At 39.1% G+C, this 16961-nt stretch overlaps 1 protein-coding gene across 1 annotated transcript; it reads left to right on the forward strand.

Annotated features, from left to right (window-relative positions):
* Positions 1-776: 776 nt before the first annotated feature.
* Positions 777-15248, forward strand: LOC108992922 (phosphate transporter PHO1 homolog 3-like). Its single transcript, XM_035684482.1, has 12 exons — positions 777-1606; positions 1774-2152; positions 2260-2308; positions 11440-11511; positions 11740-11869; positions 11987-12107; positions 13478-13736; positions 13841-13945; positions 14050-14244; positions 14505-14786; positions 14869-15005; positions 15101-15248. The coding sequence occupies exons 1-12, from the start codon at positions 1012-1014 to the stop codon at positions 15219-15221; spliced, it is 2445 nt and encodes an 814-aa protein (XP_035540375.1). The 5' UTR covers positions 777-1011; the 3' UTR covers positions 15222-15248.
* Positions 15249-16961: the final 1713 nt, after the last annotated feature.

Raw genomic sequence — 16961 nt, forward strand, 5'->3', positions numbered from 1 at the left:
AACATGCAGAAGAAGAAAAATCCAATCCGCAGCTCTGCGTGAGTTTGAATAAAAAGAGCACATGTATGAAGTTAATTTGAAAGAAAGCTAGCTAGCGAGCTATACAGCTCTAATAAGAAAATTAATGTTTCGACGACCTTCCAAAAATTAATAAAGATAAAGTAATAATTAGCAATTAGTTGAAACATTCAAACAATATTTAATTCAACGTTAGGTGGTGATCAAAGGAATATTGCAACCATAATGTATACTATAAAATATTGGGTAATATATTATATTATAAAATTATTTTTATTATAAAATAAATATAACGTATTATAATAAATTACGTCAATTTATCAATTTGTATTTATTTGTGTAGCATTTTTTAGTTACAACAACACTTCTCTCTAATCCCTAAATAAACCTATATATTTCAATTCAAATTAAACCAAATTAATTGCTTAGAGTCTACAACGTACAAATCGAATGAATGCATGATCGATCATGCATGGTACGCACAATTTATTGAACCCAGCTAAAATGATCACAATAATTAGTAGGTACGTAGCTAGCTAGCTAGACTTCACTGAGACGTTCTGAATCAGCTTGTTGCACCTAACATTGATGATCATGACCTAACATTGATCACAATTTATGTTGAATTTTATTATGTGTACTATTTTCATTAATTTGCTGATCGTAGAGATCATCAATAATTATGTAAGATTTGATTATCATACTCTCAGATCTCTCTCTATGATCTGTGTGAAAAGATGACCTAGACAACACTTGTTTGCTCCTCCGATTGAAATTTTGATGCATGGATTTTCGAGGAACAAAACATCATGAGTTGAAAGGGTCGTTCCTGCTTCCTGGCCAGGACGTATATATAAATCAATCTGTATCGATCTGATAATGGCACTTAATTATCATCGAGGGATCGTTGTCTCACACAGCTCATTAAAGCAGACTCTCCAGCAGCTCATGAAGTAGTACTGCTAGCTGCTTCATTTGCAGGAGCAAAGAACCATGAAATTCGGGAAGGAATTCACGGCACAGATGGTGCCCGAATGGCAAAAAGCATACATGGATTATGGAAACCTCAAAACCTTGTTGAAAGACATCCTACGCTTCAAGCAAAGAAACCAGCCACCGGCCTGCAGTACCCTGGCCAGCCTGAAGAGAAAGCTCACACTTTACAGAGCTTTTAGCGGCCTTACGCAAAGATACAACAACCACCCCACGAGCCCATCCACTCCTGATGACATTGACAGCCAAGCCATTCTCGTCAACTCAGTGAACCAAGATGGCTCCCTAAGCTATCAGACTACGTTTCTAATGTCCGACGACGAAGGGGGAGAGTACGAGTTGGTTTACTTCAGGAGGCTTGACGATGAATTCAATAAAGTGGACAAATTTTACAAGTCTAAGGTGGAGGAGGTGATGAATGAAGCCAATCTGCTGAATAAGCAAATGGATGCTTTCATTGCTTTCAGAATAAAAGTGGAGAATCCTCAAGGTTGGTTTGATAGATCAGTAGAGATGACTCGTCTTGCTTCAGATGTTGCAGCTTCTGCAGCTGCATTGTCGGCTTCAACACCGAGAGGGGTCAGAGCAAGCAGCAGTAAGTTTTGTAAATTTATGTAACGAAGCTATATATATTAATTAATTATATGGTAGTCTAGTGCAGTTCTTCTCTTTTTGGAGTGTGATCAGTACGTAGAAATTGAAACCATTTCTCTTACTTTTAGCTGAAACATAAAGGGTAAAAGTTTGATTTCAATTACGCAGGAAGAGCACTTCCCATGTCCATGGATGTGATTGAAGAGGGTGGATCGAGTAGCCATGGACAAGCAGATGAATCCAGTGATCAGGATAAAGATCACGACGAACTGGAGACCTTTAAAGTTGTCAACCGAAAGGTTCCAGAAAAGAAGCCGAATAGCATCAGGCCGTCGGCCAGTAGTAGACCAGCTCCTCTGGAAGTACTTAATCGCGTGAAAATAAACAACACTCTGGAGACTCCCCGTTCCACCATTAAGAGCTTCCTCCCTTATCCTATGCAGACAGAGCTGAATTTCAGCAGGGAAAATCTGAAGAAAGTTGAAGAACTACTTAAGAGGGCTTTTGTTGAATTTTACCAGAAGCTACGGCTTCTAAAAAGCTATAGGTAATCGATATAAATACTAGTTTATTCAGATCTGGTTGGTTTTTCTTGTTTTTCCTTTCATTTATGTAGAAAATTAAATATTTTTCTCTAAATATTGATTCTTGCAGCTTCTTGAATACGCTGGCATTTTCAAAGATCATGAAAAAATATGATAAGGTATTAATTAATTCCCTCGATCGATCTGGCCCCCAAATAAGTAAACTTGTTTTCCAATTGATCATCATGCATATTGTTAACGTCGTGTTTTGCAAGCTTTTGAGCCAAGTTCCGACAACTCAGGTATTCAAAGAGAGCCCTGCATAACGTAGAAAATACTGCGGTTTGGAGAGGGCGGCCTTGGGGCCGGGGAATCTCCAATGCCAATGTTAGTAAATATTCTTAGAGTGTAGTAAATAAGTAAGAGAGTCTAGAGATCAGAGAGTTTTTCTCGTACATGAAAGTTGCTATTTATACTACAAGGCTGAGAAGTAGATCATGCCTTCTTTCATGAAAGCTGTGTTCCCCGTATTGTTCCTTTTGTCAGAATCTTTAGATGCGGCGTGGCTTTGCGACGATGTCATTAATGTGACGTGTTGTCTAGGTGACGTAACCATTAATGCGGTGTGGTTCTCCAACCTCCTCCTCTCAGTCTGCCTTTCTTCTGATCCGTTCATGCCTTCTCTGTCAGTAGATCAACGGTTCCCCATTTATTATGCCTGCTGTGTGGGCAGGCACTCGAGGACTGGACACTCCTCGAGGGGTCCTTAGATCAATGAGTCCTATCATCTGCAGCACCATCACTCCTACAGGTTATGTATAGAGGAGCCTCTTAGTGGGCCGAGTTAATGGCTTTTTGCTCTGGGCTGGGATTAATTGTTCCTCTTGGGCCTTGAGTGGAAAATTCCCTTACAGTTACCCCGCTAATTCTCATCGGACAAGTACGGTAGGAATTTATCATGATTCGATCCCGCCTTCTTACAAAGGCCGGGAACCTTACTTAGGTTTTCTAAGGTCCAGGAGGCTTCTACTGGTTGACATTTCTGATAGCATTCTTGTCTTCCATGATGGACTCACATTTTCATAACATCTTTTCAACCTTATTAATGAAGAGGTGTCAGACGGTTGTTCATGTCGGCGTTGCTTCGTAAACCACATTACCCAAAACTGAAACGATGAGTATCCTTGTCGCTATGATTCATGAGAGTCTAACTGTCACATTCTTTTTATAAAACGTGAGAGTGGGACCTGATTTCTTCGCACTACGCTGTGAATATCCCACCATTCTAGTTCTCTTGATTTTTCTTTTCTTGACCAGTCTTCTTTTCTACTTCGTGTTCTGGCGGTGATGGCTTATGAGAAATTTGTTCAACCTAACATGTCCGGTGGGGGCTCTGCCGACACTGGGTCATTATTTTTGGGTAGCGGATGGCGCTTGACTACCAACAAATCAACGCTGGCCTCTTTAGCCCTTACCTTCCAAGTACCAGAGTTTGTTTTCTTATAAGTTCCTAGCCTCGACTAGGGCGCCGTTGATGCAGAAGGCCATTCCAATAAGGTAGCCCTATATCCTTCCATGTTCTCATGCGGCTTGAGATTGTCGTTCCCTCGCCCTATTCGTGACCTTTTGGACCGCCTTGGCTTGGCCCTTTCCTAACTGCATCCAAATACTGGAGATTATTGATTTGCTGCAGCATTATCTAGCGGTGGGATTTGTTGGAATCCTTTCAGGACGACGCAAATCTTACTAGCCATGAGTTTCTTCTTGCCCACAGGGTGTTACGCCTAAAGGGGAATGCATGCAGCTTCAAAATATCCCATGCTCTAGTCACCTTGGAGCCGCGATATTGCAAGGTGAAAGACTGGTCTCCCAAGTTCTTCTTTGTATTTGTCCATGTGAGGGAGTTTCCGGTGGGCCAGGTGAATTGCCGAGAGTTTCCTATAAGGACAGACTGGGGAAAAATCCTGAAAGATAAGGCTGTGCATCCAACAGTCACTCCTTACGAAGCGAATCATCTTGCGATTGTGCGGGAATGGGTGTAAAACCATCCCAACAATGTTTTCTCCAAGGTCCTCCTTTCTGAGGAGAGTCTGAGGAGTTCTCTGCCTCCCTTGGGACACTTCCTTTGGATGATAGGCTGGTTGCTACGCGGCCCCAGGTTGTTCCACTTCAAAAGCGCCCCTAAGATCTTCCTTTGCTGGATAAGGGGAAGAAAGCTCGTCGAGAGAGTGTTCAGGTCGAGGATTGGCCTCTTCCCGGGGTATAGTACCCTTTAATGTAGGGATTGGCTACTTTGGAGACCAGCCATCCCATTACAGTGGCGGTCCCAACATTGGTTGTGGCGAAAGAGCAATTTTCTTGCAGTGCCACTACCGGTGGTCACTGTTGAGGCGTCCGAGGGTGAGGTTGGGATGGACGCCCTTCTTCAAAGCATTTTTGAATCTACCGCTCCTGATGAGGGATAACATTCTTCTTCACAGATATCCCATCATTCTTCGTCCTGCTCGGCCGTCGGGAGTCATTCTCTTGAACTGGCTGATGAAGGGGTGGAGGTTACCTCTAGCAACCGCGCAGAGGCAGGAGATCATACAGAAAGTAAGTCTCCTCCAAACGTTGGCATCCTCGAGATTTTGAAGAGTCCTACTGTGGTTCTTCTGTCCAAGCTGCATTCCCAAAGAGGGGGAGTCTAGTCATCGACCCACCCGTCTAGGTGGAGTTCTCTAAAGGTGGTGGCTCCATAGGTGATGTAGCCAGTGAGAGTCCGAGTGATGAACCACTCGCCCGGGCTGAGTGTCCAGTAGGGGACGAATTTCTTCTTGATGCTACTATCGGCCTTGGCCCAGGGATTTTAAGTGGTGACCCACCTGCTCCCGTTGAAGTCTCTGCGGGATTGCTTGAGTCTACAAGCCATGTAGAGGCCCTTCCTTCTCTATTTCAGCTGGCCCTAGAGGGGAGCCGAGAGGACGCCATTGGTCGGGTTGCTGAGTACTTATCGGGCTTTTTTCACGAGGTTCAACCGCTTCTTTCCAGCCTTTTACTTTCTTCTCTTTTTCCTTTTTCTTAGCCTTTTCTTTATGTCGCCAGGGGACCTCTCATCTTGCAGCTTCCATCGTGGATGATTAGGAGACAACCGTTTAGGAGAGCTTGAAGGAGAGAGAACAGTTGAAGCGCTAACTTGAGATGATGAGACTCGACCTATCAGATGAGCGTAAGATGGTGAAGAAGTTGGAGTGCCGCTAGAGGAAGCATAAGCAGAAGTGTGAAGAGGAGAGAACCTGACTAGAGTGGCTTAATCAAAGTCTCCAAGGTGACTTATCTTGGGAGCGGGAGGAGAGGGACCGGTTGGAGTAGCTGAACCAAAGTCTCCATGAGTATCCTTGTCGCTATGATTCATGAGAGTCTAACTGTCACATTCTTTTTATAAAACGTGAGAGTGGGACCTGATTTCTTCGCACTACGCTGTGAATATCCCACCATTCTAGTTCTCTTGATTTTTCTTTTCTTGACCAGTCTTCTTTTCTACTTCGTGTTCTGGCGGTGATGGCTTATGAGAAATTTGTTCAACCTAACATGTCCGGTGGGGGCTCTGCCGACACTGGGTCATTATTTTTGGGTAGCGGATGGCGCTTGACTACCAACAAATCAACGCTGGCCTCTTTAGCCCTTACCTTCCAAGTACCAGAGTTTGTTTTCTTATAAGTTCCTAGCCTCGACTAGGGCGCCGTTGATGCAGAATGCCATTCCAATAAGGTAGCCCTATATCCTTCCATGTTCTCATGCGGCTTGAGATTGTCGTTCCCTCGCCCTATTCGTGACCTTTTGGACCGCCTTGGCTTGGCCCTTTCCTAACTGCATCCAAATACTGGAGATTATTGATTTGCTGCAGCATTATCTAGCGGTGGGATTTGTTGGAATCCTTTCAGGACGACGCAAATCTTACTAGCCATGAGTTTCTTCTTGCCCACAGGGTGTTACGCCTAAAGGGGAATGCATGCAGCTTCAAAATATCCCATGCTCTAGTCACCTTGGAGCCGCGATATTGCAAGGTGAAAGACTGGTCTCCCAAGTTCTTCTTTGTATTTGTCCATGGGAGGGAGTTTCCGGTGGGCCAGGTGAATTGCCGAGAGTTTCCTATAAGGACAGACTGGGGAAAAATCCTGAAAGATAAGGCTGTGCATCCAACAGTCACTCCTTACGAAGCGAATCATCTTGCGATTGTGCGGGAATGGGTGTAAAACCATCCCAACAATGTTTTCTCCAAGGTCCTCCTTTCTGAGGAGAGTCTGAGGAGTTCTCTGCCTCCCTTGGGACACTTCCTTTGGATGATAGGCTGGTTGCTACGCGGCCCCAGGTTGTTCCACTTCAAAAGCGCCCCTAAGATCTTCCTTTGCTGGATAAGGGGAAGAAAGCTCGTCGAGAGAGTGTTCAGGTCGAGGGTTGGCCTCTTCCCGGGGTATAGTACCCTTTAATGTAGGGATTGGCTACTTTGGAGACCAGCCATCCCATTACAGTGGCGGTCCCAACATCGGTTGTGGCGAACGAGCAATTTTCTTGCAGTGCCACTACCGGTGGTCACTGTTGAGGCGTCCGAGGGTGAGGTTGGGATGGACGCCCTTCTTCAAAGCATTTTTGAATCTACCGCTCCTGATGAGGGATAACATTCTTCTTCACAGATATCCCATCATTCTTCGTCCTGCTCGGCCGTCGGGAGTCATTCTCTTGAACTGGCTGATGAAGGGGTGGAGGTTACCTCTAGCAACCGCGCAGAGGCAGGAGATCATACAGAAAGTAAGTCTCCTCCAAACGTTGGCATCCTCGAGATTTTGAAGAGTCCTACTGTGGTTCTTCTGTCCAAGCTGCATTCCCAAAGAGGGGGAGTCTAGTCATCGACCCACCCGTCTAGGTGGAGTTCTCTAAAGGTGGTGGCTCCATAGGTGATGTAGCCAGTGAGAGTCCGAGTGATGAACCACTCGCCCGGGCTGAGTGTCCAGTAGGGGACGAATTTCTTCTTGATGCTACTATCGGCCTTGGCCCAGGGATTTTAAGTGGTGACCCACCTGCTCCCGTTGAAGTCTCTGCGGGATTGCTTGAGTCTACAGGCCATGTAGAGGCCCTTCCTTCTCTATTTCAGCTGGCCCTAGAGGGGAGCCGAGAGGACGCCATTGGTCGGGTTGCTGAGTACTTATCGGGCTTTTTTCACGAGGTTCAACCGCTTCTTTCCAGCCTTTTACTTTCTTCTCTTTTTCCTTTTTCTTAGCCTTTTCTTTATGTCGCCAGGGGACCTCTCATCTTGCAGCTTCCATCGTGGATGATTAGGAGACAACCGTTTAGGAGAGCTTGAAGGAGAGAGAACAGTTGAAGCACTAACTTGAGATGATGAGACTCGACCTATCAGATGAGCGTAAGATGGTGAAGAAGTTGGAGTGCCGCTAGAGGAAGCATAAGCAGAAGTGTGAAGAGGAGAGAACCTGACTAGAGTGGCTTAATCAAAGTCTCCAAGGTGACTTATCTTGGGAGCGGGATGAGAGGGACCGGTTGGAGTAGCTGAACCAAAGTCTCCATGGCGACTTATCCCAAGCACGGGGGGAGAGGGAACAGTTGGAGTAGCTGAACCAATGTCTTCAGGGTGCCACTCTCTCCTTACAAGGGCAGCTAAGGTGGTTCCCGAAGCTTCGTAACAAGGCATGGGGATGCGGGATCGTTGAAGGTCATATATCAATGCGAGCATTCCTCCTAGAGAGTCTAGAGTTGCATTCGAGATCTTTCACCAAGTACCTTCAGCGGTTCGCTTTTGCCAAAATTCCCACCGATGAAGCATCCTTTGAAGCCAATCCCGAACTGGGAAAGAAAGAGATGCTGAATGCTCTCCCTAGTCCCGCTGTACCTGTGCTGGCATTGGATGTAACCCTTTGCAACAAGTCTAGCTTTATACCATTCTATGGAGCCATCAACATGGTATTTGATTTTATAAACTCATTTACATCCTATGCACTATTTTTTAAGGGGTAAAGTGGTAACAATCCAAGTATTATTAGCTTCCAAAGTTGCAATCTCAGCAGCTATAGTATCTCTCCAATGAGAGTGCTTGATGGTAAAATTCAGGTTCAACACCAACAGTAATGATTAGTGCAAAGGATTTATGATTAGGAGACAAGCGATGATAAGAAAGAAAGCTAGAAAGATCATATTGTGTCATTGAAGAAGTGATACATGTTCTAGAATCTGATGTAGAGTGTGCAGTAGAGGAGTTGCAATAGAAATTCTGCAAGTAACCAGGAGCACCTCTAATTCTATTGGATCTTTGAGGATGAACATGTGGAATATTCGGATTATGAACTTGGACAATAGGACTATGGAAGAACCTGGTATGGAAGTAGGAATATTAGAAGGAGGAGAAGAGTCCCCAAGAGAAATATGATTTGGGGAAGATACTGTTGAAGATACAATTAAAGGATCTATTGTTGAAGATTCAACAAGTAGAGGTAAATGAATTATTGAATTTGAAGGTGACATGGCAGGAGAAAGAGATGAGAGATTGACAATTTTATAAGGAAAAACATGTTCATGAAAAACAACATGCGGAGATATAAAAATATGATTATTGGCAATATCTAAGAGTTTATAGCATTTAATACCAAAAGGATAGCCAATAAGTATACACTTAAGAGCTCGAGCATCAAATTCGGTCTTTTATCGGTGTAGTGTAGAAGCAAAACACAAACATCCAAAGGTCTTTAAATGAGTATAGGATGGAAAAGTTTGAAACAAAAGCTCAAAAGGAGATTTGTATTTCAGAACAGGGACAGAAAGTCTATTTATGATATGAGTGGCTATAAGGATGGCATCACCCCAAAAATGAAGAAGCGAATGAGACTAAAACATTAAAGCTCAAGCTGTATTCAGAATGCTCTGTTTCTATCCACAATAGAATTCAACACAACTTTTTTGATAAATGACTCCTTTAGAGGTGAGAAAGGAAGACATGAAAAATTCAGTACCATGATCAGTACGATTTTTTTATTTTTATTTTAGTAGTGAATTGTGCTTTGATGATATGAAAAAAATTCTGGACAAGAAGTGCAACTTCAAATTTGCTCTTAAAAATATAAACCTAAGTAGCACATGTACAGTTATCAACAATAGTTAAAAAAAATAAAATATGTAGCCTTAACAATGGGTGTGGAGAATGGTCCCCACACAACACAATGAATAAGATCAAAAGGCAATTCAGAGAAATTATTATTATTAGGGAATGTAAGCTTTTTTTTGTTTAGCTAATGGGCAAATTGAACATGGTAAGGCAGATACAATAAAGTTAGGAACAAATGTATGCAAAAAATGCTTTCTAGAAACATAAGGATGTCCCAACCTATTATATCAAAGTTCAAACACATAACATTTTAAAGATGCAGAACAAGTATATGGCTGCCATTTATTATTAGAACTAGAGATACAAGATAAATTTGATAAAGGAGAAAAAGAAGAGCCTGATTCTTGTAGCATGTAAAGACCTCCTCTTTGTCTACCCACTCCAATCAGCTTCCAATGGATCAAGTCCTGCATAAGGCACACATCAGAAGAGAAAAGGAAACACGTGAGAGATTTAGTTAATTTGCTAATAGAAATTAACTTGAATGTAAAGGAAGGAACACATAAAACATCCTGAAGAACAAGATGTTCTTAAACACGATCTGTACTAATATGTGTAACTGAAACACAATGGCCATTGAGAAGTTGGATAGTAGTATTAATAGTAGAAGTGACAGAGGAAAAAATGTAACAGATGGAACCATATGGTCTGTTGCTCCCGTATCAAGAATCTAGGAAGAGCAATCAGAAATAGATAAAGCATTTTTGGTGGATGAGAAAATGGAATGACTAGTATGAGAAAATATACCAGACATTGGAGATGAAGTAGAATCTATGGTATTAACAACAAAAGTAGATTCAGAGGATGTATCAGATTGAAGCATATCCAATAGATGTTGATATTGAGTCTAAGTTAATGAAAAAGGAGATGCAATCGTGGAAGAGTTGTCACTAAGAACAACTTGATTGGCCATGGACTATTGCCGAGATTTAGGTTTGTATCTTGGCGGGAATCTATGGAGTTTATAGCACTTCTCAATCACATGACCAGTAAGCCCACAATGCTTACAGATTGGTCATTCCTTTTTAAATGGAGACTTTGTAGGTATGGAAATATCAGACTTAAGAGTAAAGGCATGTGCCTCAGTGGAAGACAAGGATCCAATAGAAATATTACGTTGTTGCTCCTATTGTAAAACTTGCAAAAAAACTTTGTTAAAGGGAGGCAAAGGCTCCATTAACAGAATCTGAGCCCTTGCAGATGAAAATGACTCATTGAGGCCCATCAAAAATTAAAGAACAATGTTCCTGTTGAACATAACTGTTCAAAATGTGAACTGTGTCACAAGAACAAGTAGGAGGTGGCTTGTAATTAAGCAACTCATCCCAGAGGGCTTTCAACTTAGTAAAATAGTCACTCACAAAGAGTTGGCTTTGTGAAAGAGTGGAAATACTCTTCTGTAATTGAAAAATATGCGATCCATTTTTCTAAGAAAATCTCTCTTTGAGATCATTCCAGATCTCACATGCAGTGGTTATATAAAGAACAACAGCAGAAATTTCATTAGAAATGGAGTTGAGAATCCAAGAAATAACCATGTTGTTACAATGTTTTCCAAGAAAAAAACATAAGATCAACATTATTAACGGGTTTGAGAATCATACCATCAACAAACCCTAGCTTATTTTTTGCAGACAACGCCATGGACATGGATCTGGCCCAAGTGTGATAGTTATCACCGATCAAAAGTTGTGTGACAAGAATAACGCCAGGGTTATCACTTGGATGCAAGAAATACGGATTAGCATCATCAGCAATCAAAGAAGATGAGGTTAGCACCATGGAAGACGAAGGTCATACTTAAGAGAACTCTATTTGGGTGGACGTGGAAAATCTGATACCATAACAGATGAAATGACTGGAAGGTTCTAGTTACTTTTCACTAAAATGTCAAAAAGATTATACAAAGTATATATACATATGTGTGTGTGTCTTCAGCACAGCCATGTGACTAACTTAAAATATAAAACCAATTGACAAGCTAATTATCAAAAACAACAAACTAAGTAAAAAAATACGTAAAATTAACATTTGCTGTGATAGAAGAAGTACTACAGCTAGTTAGCTAGCTAGCTAGCTTTCTCTAGCCTTTTCTATGAGTTAGACATGCATTACATATTAATGATACTTTGGTCCTAATTGTAATATTTAACATTGCAGATCACTTCAAGAGATGCATCAAAATCTTACATGAAAATGGTGGATAACTCCTTCCTCGGCAGCTCTGATGAGGTGAGATCATTTCTAGATAAATCGGCCTAGGTGAAGTACATGAAATTAAGAGGAGATCAAGGTCGACCGGCTCAGACCTTTAAGTTTCGCTTGCGAAAAGGGGGTTGCTAGCTACTAATTAATTGCTTAATTAATTTGTCCAATATTGCATTAATTTATAATGTCCGGTCTTCTATATAGTCTGAATCTCTGATCATGTACTTAGCTGCTGCCATTTGCCAATTGCAGGTTACCAAGTTTATGGAAAGGACTGAAGCTACATTCATCAAGCATTTCTCCAACTCTAACCGCATTAGAGGCATGAACATCTTAAGACCCAAGGCAAAGAGAGAAAGACATCGGATAACATTTTCCATGGGTACGCAAGATCTTTGATCGATCCATCGATATGAACTAATCATGATCATGTCATCCGCCATTTCTTTGCCTTAATTTGGATCTCATGGTCATGATTAATGGAAAACTTTAATTTCAGGTTTTTTGGCTGGCGGCACAGCAGCTCTGATATTAGCTCTTATTTTAATTATACGTGCTCGTAAAATCATGTACAAGGAAGGGGCGACTCGTTACATGGATAATATGTTTCCCCTATATAGGTAAGTACTTCATTTCTCTCAATGCCTAATATATATTATATGAGTAATGTTATATATTATACTCTCATCATATTTTGATAATACTAAGTAATATGTGGCACATTCATCACTATTAGATAATAAAGAAACATGCAATATTAAATAATCATTTAATGATGATAATGTGTCATATATATGTTACTTAGTGGGATGAAAGTAGGATGGTAATATAGTGTATAAAATTTTTCATATTATATATATGATCTGATCCGCTCCAACAAATTTATTAAGAACTGCACGATAATCCTACTTAATTCCATGTTTGTTTATGCATTTATAATGTTAATCATTAATTATCCCTTTTCATATTATATATATGATCTGATCCGCTCCAACAAATTTATTAAGAACTGCACGATAATCCTACTTAATTCCATGTTTGTTTATGCATTTATAATGTTAATCATTAATTATCCCTTTTCATATTATATATATGATCTGATCCGCTCCAACAAATTTATTAAGAACTGCACGATAATCCTACTTAATTCCATGTTTGTTTATGCATTTATAATGTTAATCATTAATTATCCCAAAGATTTAAACTGATCATAGTATTAGACAGATTTAATTATTTAGATTACGCATTTCAATACTCCTTCACGTGTGGACCAAAACTTCTCATTAATAAGCGAACCCGCCAATCATTCCGTAAAGTATTTAATTAAATGAGAAGATCATCAAATTAATGAGGAATAATTATGATTAGAACTAATTAATTAGGATCATGACTAGTACTTTCACAGAATATGAAAAATTAAAGAGCAAAAAGAAGACAGAAAAATTGTGTCAAGAGATTAAAATGGCTTAAGCTCTCGTTTGTTTTCGTAAATGAGTTTAGATGAATTGAGATAAAAGTTAAAAATTAAATAAAATATTATTAGAATATACTTTTTTAATATTATTATTATTTTAGAATTTAAAAAAATTGAATTGTTTATTTTATTTTGTGTAAAAATTTAAAAAATTGTAATGATTAGATAAAATTATGAGATGAGATGTGTTGTGAAAACAAACGAGATGTTAAGCTATTTGACTTGACAAGTTTTGTGCGGCATGGCCTATCAACTTAGATAAATTGATCTTATCCCACAAGCTTGGAATTAAGTAGCTCTATCAAAATTTATGCCCTGGTTCACAAGACCCGGCCGGGGCATAAGTACTTTAATTTGCATGCTATGATGAGAAGAACCAGCTTTAAGCTTTTAAAAATAAATAACATAAAATAAAAGATTCAGATGAACAAGCGGCATGCTTTCAATATTTCCAAGAAAGAGCTGGAAATTAAAAACTCTCTTGTATTATAATGTTTTAAACTTCCTCGCTCGCAGCTTGTTTGGTTTCATAGTTCTTCACACGGTACTGTATGCTGCAAACATATACTTCTGGAGACGGTACCGAGTCAACTATTCCTTCATATTCGGATTCAACCAAGGAACCGAGTTGGGCTACCGACAAGTTCTCCTCCTCAGCTTCGGTCTTGCAGTACTAGCCCTAGCGAGTGTCCTCTTAAACCTTGACATGGAAATGGACCCAAAAACGAAAGCTTACAAAGAATTGACTGAACTTTTGCCTCTTGGCTTGCTTCTTGTAAGATCAGCATATATATAGAACTTTAATTACCTAATTTTCCCCCATCTAAATTCTGACACGCACACAGAATTAATTTATCCTCTGATCTTTCTGATCTGTAGCTTGTAGTTATCATATTTTTCTGCCCATTCAACGTCATGTACCGCTCAAGTCGTTTCTTCTTCCTTACAAGTCTCTTTCACTGTATCTGTGCTCCTTTGTACCAGGTACGTATTGTGGTCGACAACTGATTATGATGCAAGAGTTTAGAATGAAATTGAACTGAGGTGGGCGTTTATAAAAGTTTGTGATCAGTTTCTTTATACGACAGGTCACACTCCCAGATTTCTTGTTGGCAGATCAGCTTACTAGCCAGGTGCAAGCCTTTAGAAGTTTGGAGTTCTACATATGCTACTACGGTTGGGGAGACTACAAGCACAGAGAAAACACCTGCAAAGACAGCGACATATACAAAGCTTTCTTCTACATTGTTGCAGTGATTCCATACTGGTCCCGACTCCTTCAGGTACCCAGCTCACTATGGCTTAGATTTTTGAGATAAATGATTATTTAATATAGTATTGATCTTGAATTTGATCTTCTCCAATTAAAATATCAAGTTCGATCCTCTCCTAATAGATGGGTCTGCCGCCGTCCGCGTACCTTTCGGCTTGCACGCAAGGCGGGGCCGGGTTAAACTTTTGAGACGCACGAGGGCTTTAACCTTTCGCTGCAACTCAAAATGATTATTAATGTTGCATGCACTTGTTCCTTTCTCTTTGTCAGTGCCTCCGTCGCCTATGCCAAGAGAAAGATGCTATGCAAGGATACAACGGGCTGAAATATTTTCTTACAATTGTGGCCGTTTGCATGAGAACAGCTTCCAGTCTTGACGAGAAATCATCGGTTTGGAAGACGCTAGCATGGGTTTTCTCAGCCATTGCGTCAATTATCAGTACATATTGGGACCTTGTCTTCGACTGGGGACTCCTGCAACGGCAATCCAAGAACCGCTGGTTGAGAGACAAGCTTCTGATCCCTCACAAAAGTGTCTATTTTGGAGCCATGGTGAGTAATTAAACGACTTCAGTACTTACGGAGATCAGTTTTCATCACAATTTTTTTGAGTTCATGGCAATATTATATGCAGGTGTTGAATGTCCTCCTCAGGTTTGCCTGGTTGAGAACTGTTTTGTGTTTCGACCTGTCTTTCATGCATCCAGAATCTTTAATCACCATTTTAGCCAGCCTAGAAATCATTCGTCGTGGAATTTGGAATTTCTTCAGGTAACCAAGAGTACTACTTTATACTTGTTCAGATCACAGCTTTTGTGTAAGTATATTTTGTTCTCAATTTTTCTGGTGATTTACAACATGATCAGGTTGGAGAATGAGCATTTGAACAATGTTGGCAAGTACCGTGCATTCAAGTCTGTTCCTCTACCCTTCAACTATGATGAAAACGAAGACAAGGATGATGATGAGTATGATTTAATTAATTAGGACGAATTAAGAAAAATGATAGTTATAATTGTGAGTGTATAAGTGTCATATAATTATTTTAGAAAAATAAATAAATATTAGATTTATAAGAAAAAATAATTTTTTTAATAATAAATTTTATTTTTTTTAAATGATTATATAACACTTAAGTATTTTATAATTATATATAATATTATCCTTTATTAAAATTAATAGTACGCACGAGTTGTACTGGAAATAAATAAAAGGAGAGGCAATACACGAATTTTCTACAAACGTACGTACTACGTACGACGTTGCAGATCAGATTCATTTTTATATAATTCCTCTTTTTATCTTTTGGGAAGGGGAGGAGGTTTTGCTGCACATCATGTTATTATCACATTATTTTTTGGGTCCGCATTAATCTTTGTATATTAAGGCCTTCCACCTGAGTCTTATACGCGCGTACAATGATTTATTAAATTCAGGATCAGTTAAGATAATAAAAATATTTTATCTCTATCTCATCTTATTTTATAATTATAATTTTTTTAAATTTTCATATAAAATATAATATTGCCCATATATCTAACACAAGAGAGAGTGAATTGGGTTGTATTTAAAAATTGACAATTATAAACCACATATACAATATAAAATATGAATAAAATACGAAACAATAGTAAGTATAAAAAGTAAAGGTAAAAGAGAAGCAAACTCAATATTTTAACGAGATTCAGCCCTACTGTCTATGTCCTCATCTCAAGCTACCCCTTGAGGATTCACAAATTCACTATTCAACCTACTTAAGGTAGAGATAAAAACCTATTACACATTTGAGCAGTACTGCTACAAAGAGTCCGTGTAGAATACTCTCTACACTTACGATTACCTTACACGTGGTGATTCATTTATTTCTTGTGTAGAACATTTTCTACACGTACAAGGATTATACATATCCTTTTACAAGAGCTGATATCGAGTAGGTTAATTATCAGAAAAACACTCATCAAGGTTAATTATTAGAAAAACACTCATCAATGAGTGAAATAAGAATAAAACAGCACAAACTATATATATCTCAAAATGAATAAGAGTTAAAGTTCAATGCTTTGAGAAGAGAGATTGAAAGTTTTGAATGAATGTTGTAAAACTTAGAATTGATGTATGTATTTGAATATCTCAATTAAGCTATTTATAGTCATACGAGACTTTATTTTCAAATTTAAAAAGATTCACATGTAAAAAAAGAGCATCACTCACTTTTCAAAATTTTCAAATAAAAATTTTTCTTTTTTACAATTGTCATAGACAACATCATCCACTTTTCAAAATTTTCAAATCAAATCTTCTACTTTTCGCATATGACAAAAGGAACATTATTTACTTTTCAAAATTTTCAAACAAAATCATTTACTTTTTACATGTATCAAAAAGAGTATCAATCACTTTTCAAAATTTTCGAACAAAACATACACATGTAAAAGATGACAATCCATCATATTTCAAATTTTCAAAATTCAAACTTTTAATCATGTCATTCACATGTGAAAGATGACAATCAATCATCTTTTAAAAATTCAAATTTCAAACTTTTAATAATTTAAATATATCAACAAAATTACTCTAAGAGCTAGCTTTATTGTGAGCTTATTCCATTTTTTGCTCATGTTTGATTTGTTGATGTGCTCGACTCTATTGTGTAAATAATTTGAGCTTGAGACTCCTTTATGCTTGAATTCATTTGAATTCATTTTTCTAAAATTAAGGAAGAGGCTT

This window comes from Juglans regia, chromosome 13 (assembly GCF_001411555.2).
Source record: "Juglans regia cultivar Chandler chromosome 13, Walnut 2.0, whole genome shotgun sequence".
Classification (NCBI taxonomy): Eukaryota; Viridiplantae; Streptophyta; class Magnoliopsida; order Fagales; family Juglandaceae; genus Juglans; species Juglans regia.

Coding starts and splice junctions, on each gene's coding strand:
- LOC108992922 (XM_035684482.1), top strand. CDS start 1,012: ATGAAATTCGGGAAGGAATTCACGGCACAGATGGTGCCCGAATGGCAA. Junction 11,870..11,986: donor TCGGATAACATTTTCCATGG/GTACGCAAGATC, acceptor CTTTAATTTCAG/GTTTTTTGGCTGGCGGCACA. Junction 12,108..13,477: donor AATATGTTTCCCCTATATAG/GTAAGTACTTCA, acceptor CCTCGCTCGCAG/CTTGTTTGGTTTCATAGTTC.